General features: G+C 37.7%; 1 protein-coding gene across 4 annotated transcripts in view; it reads right to left on the bottom strand.

Annotated features, from left to right (window-relative positions):
* atp8a1.L (ATPase, aminophospholipid transporter (APLT), class I, type 8A, member 1 L homeolog) overlaps positions 1-18,051 on the bottom strand; it is a 170,761-nt gene that overhangs the window by 6,432 nt on the left and 146,278 nt on the right. For all 4 annotated transcript variants that reach the window (XM_018229477.2, XM_018229485.2, XM_018229500.2 and 1 more), the window contains 6 exons: positions 16,589-16,650; positions 14,551-14,607; positions 10,589-10,696; positions 2,710-2,798; positions 2,424-2,516; positions 947-1,038 (listed from right to left, as the gene is read on the bottom strand). In XM_018229477.2, the coding sequence (XP_018084966.1) occupies positions 947-1,038; positions 2,424-2,516; positions 2,710-2,798; positions 10,589-10,696; positions 14,551-14,607; positions 16,589-16,650 (501 nt within the window). The remainder of the gene's footprint in view (positions 1-946; positions 1,039-2,423; positions 2,517-2,709; positions 2,799-10,588; positions 10,697-14,550; positions 14,608-16,588; positions 16,651-18,051) is intronic.

The following is an 18,051-nucleotide window of genomic DNA, read 5'->3' on the forward strand; positions in this document are numbered from 1 at the left end:
GGATTGCACTTCCCCAGTATGACCAGCACCCAACCCTAACCCGCCCAATTTCAACCCGTGGGCCAACCTGCGGGTTATCGTAAGTTTCGGGTCAACCCACACATCACTATGGCCTACCCATCATTTGATCCCTGGCCCACCCCCTCAACCCGCTCCAAACCACTACTTCAAGAAGGGTCTTATTGCCCATACTCACCAAAAATTCTGTCGCTGGCCTCCAGCCAGTCCACCTACATTATTGGTCCAACCCCTTTTGCATTACTGCTCCTACCCCTACATCACTGTCCCACCCCTTCACATCACTGATCAGCCCCCCCTCAGGGTCCTGCCCCCGCCCTTCTCACCATAGGCCAGAATTTGTCTAAAAGAAAGATGGCAACCCAAGGCTTAGTCAGAAACCCAAAGGATAACTGAATCCAGAAGTGCAAAGAACATGCTTAGACAGTTAGGGTCACTGACACTTTTGACCTTTATAGAGCCCTGCTGTGCTAAAGCCTGCCTAGAAGTATAAAAACAAAGTCTAAAACTGCTAATATCTCGGCAACCGCTCAAATAGACAATGAATGTAAATTTTAAAAGTGCTCCGAGAAAAACTTTACATTTACATCACATTTGTTTGAGTTTAGATTGCCTATAAATGTCAATTTAAAGGGTAAGCAGATAAAAAATAATTGATAATAAATTAGGAAGACTTCTAAATGGAGCATACTTTTTCTTTAGCTTATTTGCAGAGCTTTAAAGGCTTAACTGTCTGAAGTTTCGCTCTTTTGCAATGGAATTGGGAACTCAGCTTTAGTGCCAATCTGCCATCTTATTTTCTACATTAACAAAAAGACATCCAATAATCTATATTAGTGTGTGATCAGCCACTCTCTAAAGAGCACGCAAGTCAGCCTGATATACCTTCATGGAAATAATAATGGCCTGCAGAGAGCGTGATACTTACGATGCAGGTTCTGCTGTACCGATTCAGAACGGTATAAATTAGTCGTATTCTTTCTAAAGACGTTCTTCAGCAACTGTGCTCTCTCAGTTAAGCTAAAACAAAACACAAAGACAGTTTTATCCACATTCAATCCATAAAGAACAGAAAATTAAGACAGAGGAAGTGCCTATAAATTTACTAAAATCATGTTTTTGTATTTTAATCACCCACGTACCAATGCTCCAATGCCTCTTAAAGAACCACAGCGGAGCATACTAAATATGAATTAGAATATGTGCAAATAATAAACTAGATCATACTGTGTATATACTGACTGAGAGGCTGTTCCTCATATCACCACGATATTCATTGATACAAAATTAAGCACAAATATGAAATGTTGAAAAACTTTTAAAGTTTGAAGGACATTTCCCTTATGCTACTAGTTTTCTCCTAGCTGAAGAAAATATTATATATAGATATAGAGGTATGGGATCTGTTATACGGTAATCCGTTATCCAGAGAGCTCTGAATTAGTAAAGAATCTCTCCCATAGATTCCATTTTATCCAAATAATCAACATTTTTTAAAATGATTGATATATGATTGAATAGGTAGGTATTCAAATTAAAATGTTGAATTTTCTGACCTAAACAGTGAAAAGCTGTAAGGGAGAAGTGTGTGTTATAATTCTGAATTGGATTTATTTTTTCCCCAGGGCATTTGGAGATTTATCCACAAAACGACATTGTTCAAGGAATTTCTTGCAAATCATTTACTAGGAAGCAAAGCAATAGTTTTAGCACTGGTTATATCTATAAAAGGAATACAAATTGTTTTGTTTTACCGTTATACTAAATTAACATGTTCTATTTGTTCTTCATATGGCAAAATGATAGGTTATATCAATTGGATATAATGGAAGAATAAAACACTCAAACAAAATTCTTTAAATGAATGCAACTGGAAAAAACGCACATACTAAAAACATAGAGTTTCTAAATAAATATTTTAAAATCACCACAAACTAGAAATCTCAAATATTTAAATTATTGGCAAATTAGAACAGATGAAATATTTTCATTGGAGAGCGCCTTTATAAATGTGTTTAGGGGTACAGGTTATCCAGAAACCCGTTATCCAGAAAGCTCCAAATTACAGAAAGGCCGCCTCCCATAGACTCCATTTTATCCAGATAATCCAAATTTTTAAAAATGATTTCCTTTTTTTCTGTAGTAATAAAACAGTGGCTTGCACTTGATCCAAACAAAGATATAATTAATCCTTATTGGAGGTAAAACCAGCCTATTGGGTTTATTACATTTTTACATGAATTTCTAGTAGATATAAGGCATAAAGATCCAAATTACAGAAAGATCCATTATCTGGAAAACCCCAGGTCCCGAGCATTCTGGATAACAGGTCCCATACCTGTACAGACATCAGTATTCTGCCAAATCTAACTGAAAATAATAAATAAAAAATGATATAGCCTCACCTTTTCCCATGGACAACAGCACCAGGATCTTGTGCTTTGGCTTCAAGTTCATGAACTTCATCAACTAAGGTTTTAAAACATGTTCTTTTGACCCTAAAATTGAATTACAAATAGAAAAAAAATGTATGTACATACTGCAAACCTTCGTTCCGTTTATTAAACTAGTATTTACCGGTACGTGGCATTTAAAAGAAACAGCTTCTTCACTGGGGATTACAGGGTACAAAACAGAAAGGTATTTTAATGCTAGCTACTTACAAATAGAATTGGAAGTCTCTGTACTTACGCTTTGTACAAAATGTCAAACAGCAAGGATGTGATAGGGATGAAGAAAAGCCCCATCCAGAAAACTCCAGAGCTGAACATCATAACCGCCTGAAAAGAGGTACACGCCCGTTATTTTAGTCATTCAGTTTTATTCTGCTCTAACTACAGATTAGATAGAAAGTTACTTCAAATCTTCCAATTTTTTTCACAATTCACAAGGGATAAGTATGAAATCCCGTCAGAGAGCTTGCATGGGTATTGTGGGCTGGGATATACAGTAAATCCCTATTTTCATACTAATCAGTATTTACATTAGAACACTGCTGAAATACACGGATTATGGGGGTTTTTTTTTGCCAGTTATTTGCTTATGGTGCCGGTATTACAAGTATAGGTATAGTTTATAGGGACATAAAAAATAAAATTTTGTCCTATGTTTAGGATTTTTTAAATAAAGTTTTATACTTTAAAGCCAAGGGCTATTATTGAAACAAAAAAATTAAAACATAGTTATGTAATAGCTAAGCAAACTTCTCATTTGGAAATAATCCAAATTCAGTTTAATGAACATCCAAATGTTCATTACAAATTTATCTCATTATTTTCTGAAATATACTCCCACCAAATCAGCACGGGTTATTTCCCCTTATTTATCAATACATTTTCCAGAAAAACTCCAGTTCCGGAAAAAACTCGAAAAAATTGTGAAAAACGTATTAAAATTTGAATCGTATGAATTAGGAAAAATCTGATTATTTCGGCCCAAAAACCATGAAATCTTCGGATTATTGCACAAAACCAAGTCAGGATATCTTTGGGACTTCTCCCATTGACTTATATACAACCCTGGTAGATCTGAAATGTTGGATTTTCAGATTCAGACTTTTTACATCCTCAGGGTATATATAATAAATCCAGAAAAAATTTAGTCTTTTTTTTTCCATTAAAAATTCAGTTTTTGTAATTCGGACATTAATAAATAATCCCTTTATTGTCACCTTGCTAAAATAGAAAAAAAGGAGATTAAAAAGTAAGTGAATATAAAAGATGCATGATAAAATGAAGGAAAGGTTGATACTAACAAGAAATACAATTGCTGTAGATGGCACAGAAATAATGTTTTGTATAAGAAAGGAATTATAATAAAGACAGAACCAATGAAGATTTAACAGTAAATATGCTAAATGCCAAACAAGCTAAAATTAGGATTTTTCTTTACGTTAAATTACCTTCGCAATTAGTAGAATAGTGTTTTCAAGTTTAAGGCTTTTGCCTCGGCACCTTTGCTTCTAATTCCTGCAAGTATAATGGAGCAGTAGCAATAATGTCGGCGTTAGGATGTTAATGCTAACCATTGCAATGCTAACTATGAACGAAGGGACAACTGGAGCAACTATTCAGTCCATCTAGTCTTTGCAAATGAACTTGAGTTGGTGGGGGATGGATTTTTTTTTTTTTTTTCGGTGTCATATCTGAAAGCCTGTCAGATTTCTTTTTTCGATTGCTGAGTTAATCCAAACCTAAAAGATTTAAAGCTAACATTCTCATTTACGACAGAAGGCCTCTTTGTATATTTTGGATCACGAAGAGGAAAAAGTAAAATCCCACAGACACATTTTCTTCCCTTTTTTGTTAAAAAAAAAAGCCATCCGCTCACTGTGTAGAAACCATTTTGGTTACATACGTTTCACATTTTTTCCTCTACAGAGAAGCTGGTCAGCTGGGAAATGGCTCACCAATCCCTCTCAGAGAATGGCAGAAACAGGAGCAGCCTGTTCTAAAGATGGACGCTGTCTGCCGATGACTGTGGTTTGCAAATTGTTCCTAATGTCTGAGATTTGCAGTCCATGCCAAGTTTGCTCTTTCTTATGAAACCAAATGGAATCTGCCACAAAAGTGGACCTCACGGGAATTCATAAGGGCTCAGAAATTAGACTTGAAAAGCCTGGAATAATAAAAAACTAACAGGCTCTAAGCAGGGGTAGGAGGGAAAGAATTAAGCCATTACACTTGGTCAGGGCCACAATCAGGGGGTCACAGGGGGGACAGTTGTCCCGGGCCTGCAGGATTGTGTGTCTAAGGGGGGTGGGGGGGGGGTCCAGCCATGCTTCACTTACTTGATTAGCCAGGCCTGCTTTCAGCATGGGGGGGGTTACCTTTTTTAGCACTGATGTCTATGTGGTCTTTTAACTGTAGTGTGGAGTGGGCGGGATCTAGGGTGGGGCCTGGGGTGGGCAGGGCCCAGGGGGCCCTGAATATTTTGTTGTATGGGGACCCGTGATTTCAATGGTGGCCCTGCACTTGGTCCAATGGCTTTTTGTATAAAATAACATGTGACCAGTAGTGGGGGCTGCAGAGCAGTAAACCTCCCAATTAGGGGATATCTAGTATAGGGAAATCTAAAAATCAGGGGACTTAAAATCTAGGTTTCACTGTATATGATTTTCTAAGTCCTCGCTGGCGTCTCGCTTCAAGTGGTGTAGTAAATTTAGATTGTTCTTGTTTCAGTATTCCTGGTTTCTTAATTCTGACTAAAGATCCAGGCTGAAAGTGTACTTCTCTGGCACCATGTTTTTTGTCAGTATAAGCCTTACATTTGGCTTGTTGATGTTTCACAATGTCAGCAGTAGATAATTTTGTAGGCACAGTATTTTGTGGAAGTTTGATGTCTGCAACATGTAACTTAGTGCGCATCTGTCTGCCATGTAATAATTCAGATGGAGATTATTGGGTTGTAGCGTGTTGGGTTGCTCTGTAGTTATGTAGGAACTCTGTTGTAAATACTTTCCAAGATTTCCCAGTAAGATAAATCGACTTCTCCATTTGCTTGTGGGTAATACACTGAAGATTTCCTATGCACAATATTCCTCTCTCTCAGAAAGGATTCAAACTCAGATGAGACAAACTGTGGTCTGTTGTCTGATATTAACTCCTTTGGATTACCTTCTCTGCTGAAGACTGTAGCCAGAAATGTTATTACTGTAACTGATGTTATATGAGAAACAAATGCAATTTCAGGCCATTTACTGTAACAGTCTATCAAGGTTATAGCAAATCTGCAGTCTGTAGAAGCATCTGTAAAAGGACCGACAATATCAATAGCAAGTTTTTCCCATGCTGAATCAGGGAATGGTACTGGTTTTACATCTGGCCTCAACTTAACTTTGTGTACAAAGTTCTTTGCACAACCCAGTGAAGTGTTGATTTGTGGTGAAATTTTAGACACTGGCTGTGTGGCAGGCACTGTTGCTGTAGTAATGAGACCATCAACTAATTGTAGGTTTAATGCAGCAAAGAGATCCCTTCCAAGTATAGCAGTGCCCTTATTCACAATGTAAAAGTCACATTTTGCAGTATTTGATTCAAATCGTACAGTCACTGGCAAGCAACCAAGCACAGGATTGGATCTTTTAAGTAACTGACCAGTTTCAGGGCAGGTGCAACAAGTGGATCTTTTGCAAAGTATTTAAAGAAAATATCCTTTGGTAGTATAGAAACAGCTGAACCTGTATCAATTTTGCAGGACATGTAACATGATTTGCAGTGTGTTGGGTTGAACCACAACAAAAGCAGTATTTTCTATTTGTATTTGCTGTACGGTTTTGCAGTGAATCCCTTTCCTTAGCACTGTATTTTGCCTGTGACTGTGCATTATTAGGCCACAGTGTTGAATTCACAATCTGTACATTCCCAGCAGTTCCCTGACAGAGTTTTAGCCTCTGCCACTGCTGTTTCAATTTGGCTAGAAACTGTAATAGCCTTTGAAAGGGTTAAATCCTGCTCTAGGAGCAGTCTCTCTCTAATGCGAGATGAGTTTGTTTTTTCCACTATTTGGTCTCTTAGCATTTCATCTGTTAGATTCCAAAACTCACAGGTAACAACCAGCTCTCTCAAAGCTGCTACAAATTGTTCTGTGGATTCACCATTACATTGTCCACGTTGGCGGAATTTATATCTTTCAGCAACCACATTTACTCTTGGCAAGAAAAAGTTCTTTAAAGCAGTAAGAGCAGTTTCATAAGTCTCATCAGCTAATGGTAATGTATAGAATATACGCTGTCCCTCTGCTCCCAGGCAGTGAATAAGTAAAGCACGCTTTCTAGCAGCAGAAATCTTCCCTTGGTCAGCAGCAATAATGTAATTTTCAAACATATGGATCCAAGCAGTAAAAGGTATGGTAGGCTCACCAGGATTTGGGAGAAAATGTGCCGGCTGCTGCAGAGGTAGAAGAGCCATCCTTGTTGCCATTTGTTATGTTTTGGGTAGCCGAGGATGAGTAGAGTATAACAGTGCTTTATTAGCAGAGTCATGCATGCATTACACAACAGTAACTTTCATGCTGACCAGAAGTATGCACAGATAAGTCTGAGCACAGTGACATATACAGGCCATTTGTATAAACACCACACACCAATCACTTATTGCTTTAGGCTGTGTATGTGACAGATAGTCTTGCACAAGCCCCCCATAGTGTAACATTAACACTGCAATGCTTTGTTATTAACACACTAAATATTGAATCTCAAAGTAAAACAGACTCCTGTACTTATATCCTTTCAGTACTTGAAGAAAAAGTTACTTTAACACATTTCCCTGATTTACATTTTCCTGGATTTCACATAATTTTTTTCCTGGTCCCCTGAAAAACATAAAATGGGGGGTTCTACTGCATATATCTTTTTTTTATTTACAGGTTGTTTCGACCCTTATTGGAACCTTTGTCATCTGTTGCACTTACGCTATCATTAAAATCATCTTCTTCCTTATGTGTTAGCACCACCAGGTCATGCATGTGTATTTTTTATGTAGTGAATATACACACACACATACAAAGAACGTTTTTATTACACACAAACACAAAATGTTTTCATTACTCACACCCAGAGAAGATGCAAGGCCCTATTACTTACAGATATTTACTCGGGGCTCTGAAACTCACTATCATAATCCAGGATTGTTTAAAACGTGCTCATTGCTTAGCTTCAATTTGCCTCTGTTTTATGAATCCCTTGGGCAAGATAGCAGAAAACAGATGGAGCTGGTGGAACCTTGATGGCAGGCCTCATTTACTACAATACCAGGCTCCCAGTAGTAACATGTTGAAACATTTTATAGCGTTATATAGAACTTTGACTCAGTAAAGAAAAATAAAATAAAAAAGCATGGCTTACAGGACAGGAGAAGTAAAAACATGCAAGCAATGGGATTCTGAAGCTTGATACAATTGAAGATATCACTTCTGTTATACTAAACAATATTAGCAGTACTCTAAGGTTACACACCCTCACAGACAGTTGAAATCCAGGCACTGAACTAGAGGATTTTATGGGACAGCTTCCTATTAGGCATTCACTGGTCAGAACTTGTGAAAACATATGCCCCTACAATTTATGTCACCTGTCCAGTATGAGAACGGCCAGAGCTAAAGAGAAACCATCATGCTTATAATAACAGCTGCACCTACAAATATCCATGAAACTCATACAATGAAACATTTGTGGGCTCAGTGGTGCCAAATGCTTTCAAAAGTAAAAATCTTTGGACCTAATTACATTTATTCTGTTAGATGAGCAGTAGGAGGCTGTGTAGTGATTCTAGCGAAAATTGTGTCCTGGTCCTTATTTGGCTATTACTGGTTACAACGAGATTTATCTTCTTTCATTTTTATGAGAAACAACAGATAAATGCCTGCTCAATTATTGTTTCACTGCAGCAATTAACTTGTGCAAAGCAGAAAGCCACTGGCAGAAAAACATAAGCCGCTTAATATACGGTAAATCATGTTTGAAAAGGGCTGTCAAGGTAAGAAAGTCATTAAATTATATGTCACAAATATGTCAAGCAACATTCAACAGAGACATGGGAGGAGATCCCTTCTCCCCCCCTAAAAAAATGTACTTTGCAGAAAGACTAAAGATGTAATTCTAAATAATTTTTAGTATAACGTTAATTAATCTTTGTTTTTGAAGTTATTTTTTTCAGTAATATTGCCATTAAAAGCATCTACAGTATCTATCTGGCTGACTGCTAGAGTGTCAAGAGTGAGAACCAAAGAACAGAGACTTAAATTGCTTTCAATTGCAATTACATTTACAAATAACCTTTAAAACACTTAAAAATAGTCAAAATAAATAATGGAATAAATTGCTCACTCTCTTTGATTACGCAAAAAAAAAAACCCCCATGACTCTGCATGGCCAGTCATTGTGTGAGCCTTGTCAGAAATGCAAGCTTTTTCTTTGATACAAAAAATCGATTTACAATCGAGCGTAGCAGTCTGAGACTTTAAAGTATCTATAATCATAAATATGACAATTTGCAATATTAATTGTGGTCTGATAGCTTCATGATAGCTTTGAACAATTAAACTTTTTTTGGTTGTCATCACAACAACAAAAAAAAAGCGAAGGACAATGTAAAAAAAGCTACAGGGAATAATGTTCCCCTTTTTGTGTGGCAAATTTTTTAGAAACAGGATTGTATATTAAACAGATACACATTGGAATAAGCAAAGGAGTTTTAAGAGAATTAAGAATTTAATTGGCAAACCAACTGTTGTTCTTAGCTTCCCCCGATTCTAGGTTTAATAAACAATGGGCTAAACCACATACTGCATGCATTTTTACTGCAATCTTCTCTTGTTTCTGTGATCATAGAGAAATACATCTTTGATTTATACAAGTTTAATGTGTACAAGGTGGAGAACGCTCTGGTGCCATACCCATGCAGTGCAATCAGTAGAAGCAAGTATTAGAATGTATGCGCAAAATATTTAATGGCAACCGGTCAACTACTGCATTTCTACTTATGTTGCTTTATTTGGGGGGGCAGAAAGTGAGACAGAAATAGCAAGCAGTGCCTGAACATTTAGAAACAGGAGTGGAAATTATTTTGAAAGTGGTATTTCTGTACGGATGCAAATTTTTACTTTACAACAAGGTTCCCCAACCGCCGGGCCAGTCTTGAACTGGGCTGCCAAGCCTAAGGGACAATTAACGCGGTGTGCCGAATTGGACACCGGCACGCCCGTATTGGATGCTGACCCCCCCTCCCGACCCCCTCCCAACCCCCTCCTCCGGTCCAAAAAAGGTTGGGGACCCCCGCTAACATTTCCCAAGAAGCAAGGACATGACATGAAATACCATCGGTCACAGGACTTGATGAGTAATCAATGAAGATGTTTCACTACTCATCCGAGCAGTTTCTTCAGCTTCAACTGAAACTGCTCGGATGAGTAGTGAAACGTCCTCATTGATTACTCAGCAAGTCCAGTTGTTTTTAGATTTACCTATACTAGCTATACCATGACCTGGATGAATAAAAATCTTCATAGTCACCATCGGTTTTGTTGCTTATCTCACACAAGTAGATTAGTAGTTGCTACATGTATCTGTACTAGGGATGCACCGAATCCAGGATTCAGCCTTTTTCAGCAGGTTTCGGATTCGGCGAATCCTTCTGCCTGGCCGAACCAAATCCGAATTTGCATATGCAAATTAGGGTCTGGGAGGGAAATTCATTACTTTTTGTCACAAAACAAGGCAGTGAAAAAGTTTTCCCCTTCGTACCCCTAATTTGCATATGCAAATAAGAATTCGGATTGGTATACGGCCGAATCTTTCTCAAAGGATTCGGGGGTTTGGCTGAATCCAAAATAGTGGATTTGGTGCATCCCTAATCTGTATATGTTACATTGTCCCTGAACCTGTGGTAAAGACTAATTTCTCAATAAAAAAATTCATGAATTAAAAATAAAAGATGCCACTATAATCTCCATTGTGATATTTTAAGAATGTGTTTTTTTCACCCATAAATATCACATCTGAAATGCTACAGTGGAGACTCAAACAGAGAATCCAGCTAAAGATACATTTATTAAGCTTTAGAAAAATCCATACCTCTCCTGACATGTCAGGTGCCAAGGGGATAGCAGGCCACAACGAAGAATAGACTCCAAAGAAAACGATCCACAGTAGAATGCTTCCCCAGATAGCTATATGACTGAACTGTTGGCACAGAAATGCAAGATTAGGGTAAATACAACACTGCTCAGAAAATGAATCTTTACATATTGCTTGATTACAAGTATATTATATGAGCATTTAGAAAATTCTAACACATAGGTAACAATTCACTTGTAATACAAAAAATCAATATTATTCCTTACAAAGAAAATGCACACTATTCTTCACCAAGTTATATTACCTTACAAGCTGGTTAAACTGGCCATCAACAAAGATTTGTACAACTTTCAGACCGTGTGTGTATGGTCCCAATATTTTTCGTACCATGGCAAGCTGTCATTTAGTCGACTGGACAGGTTAGAAGATTTCTGTTGGCTCGCGATAATATCTCTGAATGTATTACCTATCTGACTATATAATTGGGTGACTATCACTAGTATTTTTTGTACGATTGCCGTCTGTCAATTAAAGGCCAGAACATTGTCTGATTTGTTATTTTTACTATTTTATTCAATCTGAATGGTTAAAGCGATACCAACACGTTCCTATAAAAATTATAGGAATGTATCCGATATCAATGAGGTTCTACACGCTGAATAGTTTCCACTAAAAGCCTCCCCAGTCCAGCAAACCTTCTGTGTTATTTCAGTAATGCGGGCTGGGGGCGCTAATTACAAATGAAAACAGAACTCCAGCCTATGGAAGGATCGCTCCGCCTCCAGCCCAGTGAAGCAATGCAGAAGATCCATTAGCAGTGTCAGAGGGTCGGCTTCACAATGGTTCGCGGGGCAGCTTTGAGGGAGGCTTTTAGCAAAACTATTCAGCGTGCAGCACCACCTTGATATGGACATGTTCCTATGATTTTGATAGGAACGTGTCAGTATTACTTTATGGGGCACATTTACAAAGCTCGAGTGAAGGATTCGAATTAAAAAAACTTCGAATTTCGAAGTGTTTTTTGGGCTACTTCGACCATCGAATGGGCTACTTTGACCTTCGACTACTACTTCGACTTCGAATCGAACGATTCGAACTAAAAATCGTTCGACTATTCGACCATTCGATAGTGGAAGTACTGTCTCTTTAAGAAAAACTTCGACCCCCTACTTCGGCAGCTAAAAGCTACCGAAGTCAATGTTAGCCTATGGGGAAGGTCCCCATAGGCTTGCCTGTGATTTTTTGATCGAAGGATATTCCTTCGATCGTTGTATTAAAATCCTTCGAATCGTTCGATTTGAAGGATTTAATCGTTCGATCGAACGAATAATCCTTCGATCGTTCGATCGCAGGATTTGCGCTAAATCGTTCGACTTCGATATTCGAAGTCAAACGATTTTAGTTCCTAGTCGAATATCGAGGGTTAATTAACCCTCGATATTCGACCCTTAGTAAATCTGCCCCTAAATGTAGGTCACAAGATTGCAACGAACGATTGGTAGTCGGATATGGGATAAAATCTGCACTTCTAAGGCCAGCTTTAGCTCTCTCTCTCTCTCTCTCTCTCTCTCTCTCTCTCTCTCTCTCTCTCTCAGTCTTATTTATATGATGAGTGTAAACAATAAGGAAACAAAACAAAAAAAGCACATCATCATCATCAAGATGGGAAAGTGATAAACATATGGTCAACATTTTGTGGCCAAACATAGTCTTACTCCTCTCTGTGTCGCTTTGCTTTTTGATTCACAGTAGCATGGATTTGCTAAAGCCTTCTTTTAAACAGAAGGCTCGCCTTTGCATTCATTTGTTATGTTTTACAGATTGACTATTCAGTTTGGTTTCAGCATTTGTCATGCTTTCAATTATTTATTAGCCTTACAATTCTTGCTTTTGCCATCCACCATCAGCTGTGGTGGTGGTGACTGTTAGGCTCACTGACACTGGCAAAATAATAAAAAATGGAAATAATTAGTATAAAGAGTCTTAGATTTCTACTCTCTTTACTTTTCTAAAAGTTTCCTTAAGTGAAACAACCCCTTATTAACAAATAAAGAGCTTGATAGGATGCTTAATGGCTAAAAATAAAGTCATTAACTATATTTTACTAGGCTCCAAAATGGCTGCAGCAACCAAAGTAAGGGTCTCCATTGAAAACCATCAGCTACTGTGCCTCAGATATGGCCACTTTGAGCTACACAGTGATATGTTAAGCCATGGCATCAGTTCACATACCCCAGGGTAGTCTATTTATGCTATATTTTGGGAAGTCATAAATCTTCTTATCTTTATAATAAAAGTGGTTTTATGCACAAATGACTGGAAACTGCAGGACCGCAACTGCACTTGCAGATGAGCCCTTAAACCTACAAAGACTCCCCAAACACATTGTCTCTAGGATAACATACCCAGTTTGCAGCACCATTAAGTTCCTTGTACACTGTACAGTAGCTTTAGAATGATAAGTAGGATCTAGAAACTAACTGCTTAGTAAACAGATGGCTTTGGAGAGGCATAAATAAACTACAATGTTGCAGGCTTACTCTCTGCAGTTCACCACAGATTGCAGGGAGTTTGTATTCTGCCTCATAGATTTTCTTGAAAACATGGGAAACATCTGACCCTCTGTCACTTAATTGGTACCACATACCTAAAAGCTCATTTATTATATAAAAGGGGTAATATAAATGGACAGCAAATTGTATTGTTTAGGAGAGTGGATGATTACGGCTTCAACAAACTCCCCAATTTAAAAATTCCTACATAAAGTAGTAAAAGGATTCATGCAAGGTCATGAAAGGCACCAGGTTCAAATTCCTGATATCAGGAGGGCATTATAGAAGTAATTATTAAATAACACTGAGCTTGATCCTGTAGGGCAATAACGCAACTGCCTATTATAAAGGCCCCACATTCCTGCAAAGGACGTGCATATGGCAGCAGAATCCTCAGGGACACAGACTGTTTTATAATGACTCTTTTGCAGATTTTAATCCTGACTATTGGAAATATCCCACTTCCAATATCTTAATTTTATTTGTGGAACTTACAGTTAGAATTTTAGAGCTTAAATGTAGAGATCACCCAAAAGAACTGGCAAATGTTAAAATTGTACATAATGTGAGAATTGGGCCTAGAAAACAAACCAGAAGCCCAACTGATGACAGCTAACAGCATACACTTCAGTGTTAGAAAGCCTGTCAAGGAGGTGTATAAATGGAATGTACTGCCTCTAATCATCAGCTTTATCTTAAGATTTACTATTATATTCCACCAGCTGAATGAGCATTCATAATGCATTTTTATCTATACAGATGGCCATGGATTAGCATAATGACTGTGGATGTGACTCAGTATTTGTATCTAGAATTTAATAAGTTTTAACCATTTTTGAACAGTGACTGAATAACGTAACTGAATATAAGGTCCTATATATTTTGGTTGTGATGTTGGCTTTCCTTTTTCATATACAGTTGAATAACCAGCAATACGTCAGTCACTTGCTCTGCCATTATGGCTATGCTGATCTTTAGTGTATCATACCAAAAATAGCATGCTGTAGACACTAAATGAACAAGAAGGCAATGGGCTGAGCTATACTTATATATTAAAACAAAAGCACATCCCAAGGGTTAAAAAATGAACTGAGAACAAGTATCTATTTTTTAGTGTTTTCCAGGCAAAATATTTCATTTTCTAAAACTTGTAGGGGTAAATTCACAAAATCTGGAAACTGTGGAGGTTTGTGAATATGGTGGGAAATCCAACAAATCTATCTCCACTTTTTTCTCTAAATATCACCACTTCCCCCATAGTGTTCTCAAAGACTATTTAGAATAGATTTATAAAATATTTAAAGCATTTTGCGTTCCGTTATTCAAAGGTTAATCTCTCAGCAAATTAAAAAAAAAAAGAAAGCGTTCAAATATGACAGAAAAATCCATTTGGTAGATTTTACTTACCATTGTCCATTGTGATGTTTCTAATCCAGCTTTCAAACACACAGTTATCACCACAAACTAGAAAATGAATAAAATGCTGTTTAGTTTGCATTCTGGCAAAGAAGAGGCACTATCAAGCTTTGAATCTAAGGGGGCAAATTCACGAAAGGGCAAATTTTCGCCTGTAAAGGAGATGTTGGTGCAAATGCTTAAACTGGCCACTTATTACAAATGTCCAAGCAAGCAAAATAAAGACTAAAGAGATCCTCTAATGCCCTAGACATGAGCCCACTCTAAAAGAAATGTGGCATGCCCCTCAAATGGTTAAAAAACGTTAAAACAAAAATTCATAATAGTTACAACTTTTAAAGACAATTCCACTTTAAAATATGAAAAAAGTGTTTTTTTAAATAATTTTAATAACTTTTTGGCATGCAGGATATGATGTCACTGACATAAGATTGAGACAGATGTAGCATCATCAGTTTTTCAGCTTAGATGGAAACTCTGTCGAAAGAGGTAACTTTCTGTAAAATTCGTGAATTTGTGGAGTAATTGATCGTTGTCCTGAGCGAAAATTCGCCTGGAGGTAGGGTGCGAAAATGTGCTAGGGACTGTATCTTTTGCTAGCGAAATTGTCCTCTATGCCTGGCGATGTCCCTGCGGATGGAAATTTTCTCTAGCAACAGCCACTTTTGCCTTTTAGTAAATCTGCCCCTAAGTGTTTATGCGTTTCTAGGTAATATACACTGTAAAGGACAAAATAATAAAACTGGTTATTTTAGTAACAGGGGAAGAATAAGAAGCTTTGCCGATGCATACACATTATTGTTGAGGACAAACGGATACCTAGAATGACAGCATTTGATAAATTTGTGTCTATCAAGGATGCAAGCAGCTAGAACAGCAGATTTTAGATTGAGGATAAAAGGGAAATATTGTGACAAGTGAGGGGCTGCTGAAAAAAAACAGGACACCGCCAAAGGCATTAAGGTTAAACTTCTTCTAACCAACCTTTTAACCTTCACCTAAATGGCACCTAATGATTGGTGGGGATAATGCTTTGCTATGCTGAGTGTATAACTTTAACAACCTTGCATAACTTAGTTCCTCCCTCCCTTTCATTGTGCTGAAGGGGTCGTTAAGCAGATGACCTAATAGTTATGCATTTAGAACATTTAGCAACAACTTAACGGAAAACTGCAATCAAACTCAGATATTTCTCTTTTTTTCTGCTCTCATTATGCTCCTATTCAAAGTGAATAAATTGAAACCACATTCCAGGCTCCCAACTCAACAGACACTGTGTGGGAAAATAATAGATACAAAGTCTTGCAGAATACTTGAAAAACAAAACACCTCAAAATCCTCTACATTTAATTTCCATTGCAAATATTGTCTGCAATTTACTTTCTTAGAGACGGAGCCACACGGGATTAAACGAGTAAACGTCGAGTCTTAAAATTGCAGATCCACAAAGAGAAGATATTTTGACAGTCGGATTTTAAAATGCATTGCGAGACAAAGTATTTAGTGGACAGAGTTTTTCGATGAGTGTTTACTATCATCTCGACTTGGCATACAGTTCCTCCAATACCTGTGAATCAGCATATCCGCTACAGTAACTATGTGGGAGGAAAAATAAATTAGAGTATTTTTTCTTTATTTTTAAAAGTGAACGTTAAAATACACCTAGATATAAGTGGCACGGGTGGATCCTAAATTTAATTCCAGCGAGGAGCTTGTTCTTCCTATGTTTATGGGTTTCCTGTGGATGCTCTGATTTCCTCCCATACATCACAAACATACAGGTAAATTGGTAATGAGAAAAATTCACCCTCTTGTACCTGAATGTGATAGGGACCTTAGATTGCAAGCTCCACAGGGGTATGGACTGATGTAAATAAAACACAAATGCAAGTAACTAGAACGACCCTCTATGCCAACACGTACTATCAATTACTCATCACCCGATAATTCTCTCTGTATAATCTGGGACCTGACTTCTCTTTTTATTGCTGTGGCTAACGCAATACACAATTTGTTTTGTATAACTTACTGTGTAAACAATGTTTCCCAGCAAAAGGTAGTCAGAGGTTTTCCCATTCCCAAATACGGTATCTGTAGAGAAAGAAAAAAGAAAAGTAATAAAGGAATCTAAAATGCAACTGGAGAACAGCCAGGGCTCAGAACAGGCAGGTTAGGCTGTATATAGTGAATAAAGTACCCCCTCTTGTAAAATATAAGTATATTATAAGTTACTGAGGAGTTTCATGACCATATAAAAACATGAGGACAGAGGCTGAGTGCTTTTATACAGGTCAGGAAACTTCAAGGGGACTTCTAATATCCATGAAATTTACACTGTATACTGGTGCACTGAAATCCTAACACCTTCGCAAATTTTTAGAATAACAGGTTAATTTATTCCCTGTAACGCTCACCCTTCTCCCGGGTGGGTCCAGGTGCAACAGCCCTGGACATTTCGCTTAGTTCACCAAGGTCAATATGCATTAAAAATAACCAGGTCACTCACCGCTCTGGATCCCTGGCTCGGGTGCAACGCCCCCCCCCCCCCGCAGCTGTGGGAGACTTTCGTAGCCAATATAGAACCCTAGCGACATGCACTCAACGGATCAGTCGGTAGTGGTGAAGTTAAAAGCAATTTTATTTAACGGACAATCCTCTTCCTGACGCGTTTCGTGTGATCCCACTCATTCTCACACACGTCAGGAAGAGGATTGTCCGGCAAATAAAACTGCTTTTAACTTCACCACTACAGACTGATCTGTTGAGTGCACATCGCAAGGGTTCTTTATTAATATCCTCATGCTTTGCAACAGGGGGGTACTTGATTTATTATAATACACAAGTTTCAGTAAATCATGTGACAGAAATTATATCGCTAAACTCTGATTATAACCGATGACATCACTATGCACCGTTTATAAGAATATCATTTACAGTATAATTATTACTCGTATTATAAGTAAATAACACACAGGAACACAAACAAGCAATCTGAATATATTACAGGTATGGGATCTATTATCCGGAATGCTCGAGATCTGGGGATTTCTGGATAAGGGGCTTTTCAGTGATGCCTCAATGCTAAATTATATACACACAACAGAATTGTTCTCTATAAATCACCTAAAGAAGGTAAATTTGAATGACTCAGTGTCCTAAAAATATTGCTAGGTGTAGTCTTAAAGTTAATTTTTAGTGTTATAGCATATCCTATTCTTAAATGTGTCTTTATTCTTATTAATATTTAAAAAAAATTAACAGCTCTGTTTGGTTACAATATTGTTTCTTTTTAAGACTTCTATTTCTATTCAGGCCTTTGCATACACTTATTCCAATCTCTAAAGGTGGCCATAGACGAAAAGATCCGCTCATTTGGTGACATTGCCAAATGAGCCGATCTTTCCCCAATATGCCACTAACGGGCATGGCTATATCGGGGGTAATCTGAACGTTCGCCCTATAGCCGAACGATCAGATAACGATGAGAGCGCA

The sequence above is a fragment of the Xenopus laevis genome, chromosome 1L (assembly GCF_017654675.1).
Source record: "Xenopus laevis strain J_2021 chromosome 1L, Xenopus_laevis_v10.1, whole genome shotgun sequence".
NCBI classification, from domain to species: domain Eukaryota; kingdom Metazoa; phylum Chordata; class Amphibia; order Anura; family Pipidae; genus Xenopus; species Xenopus laevis.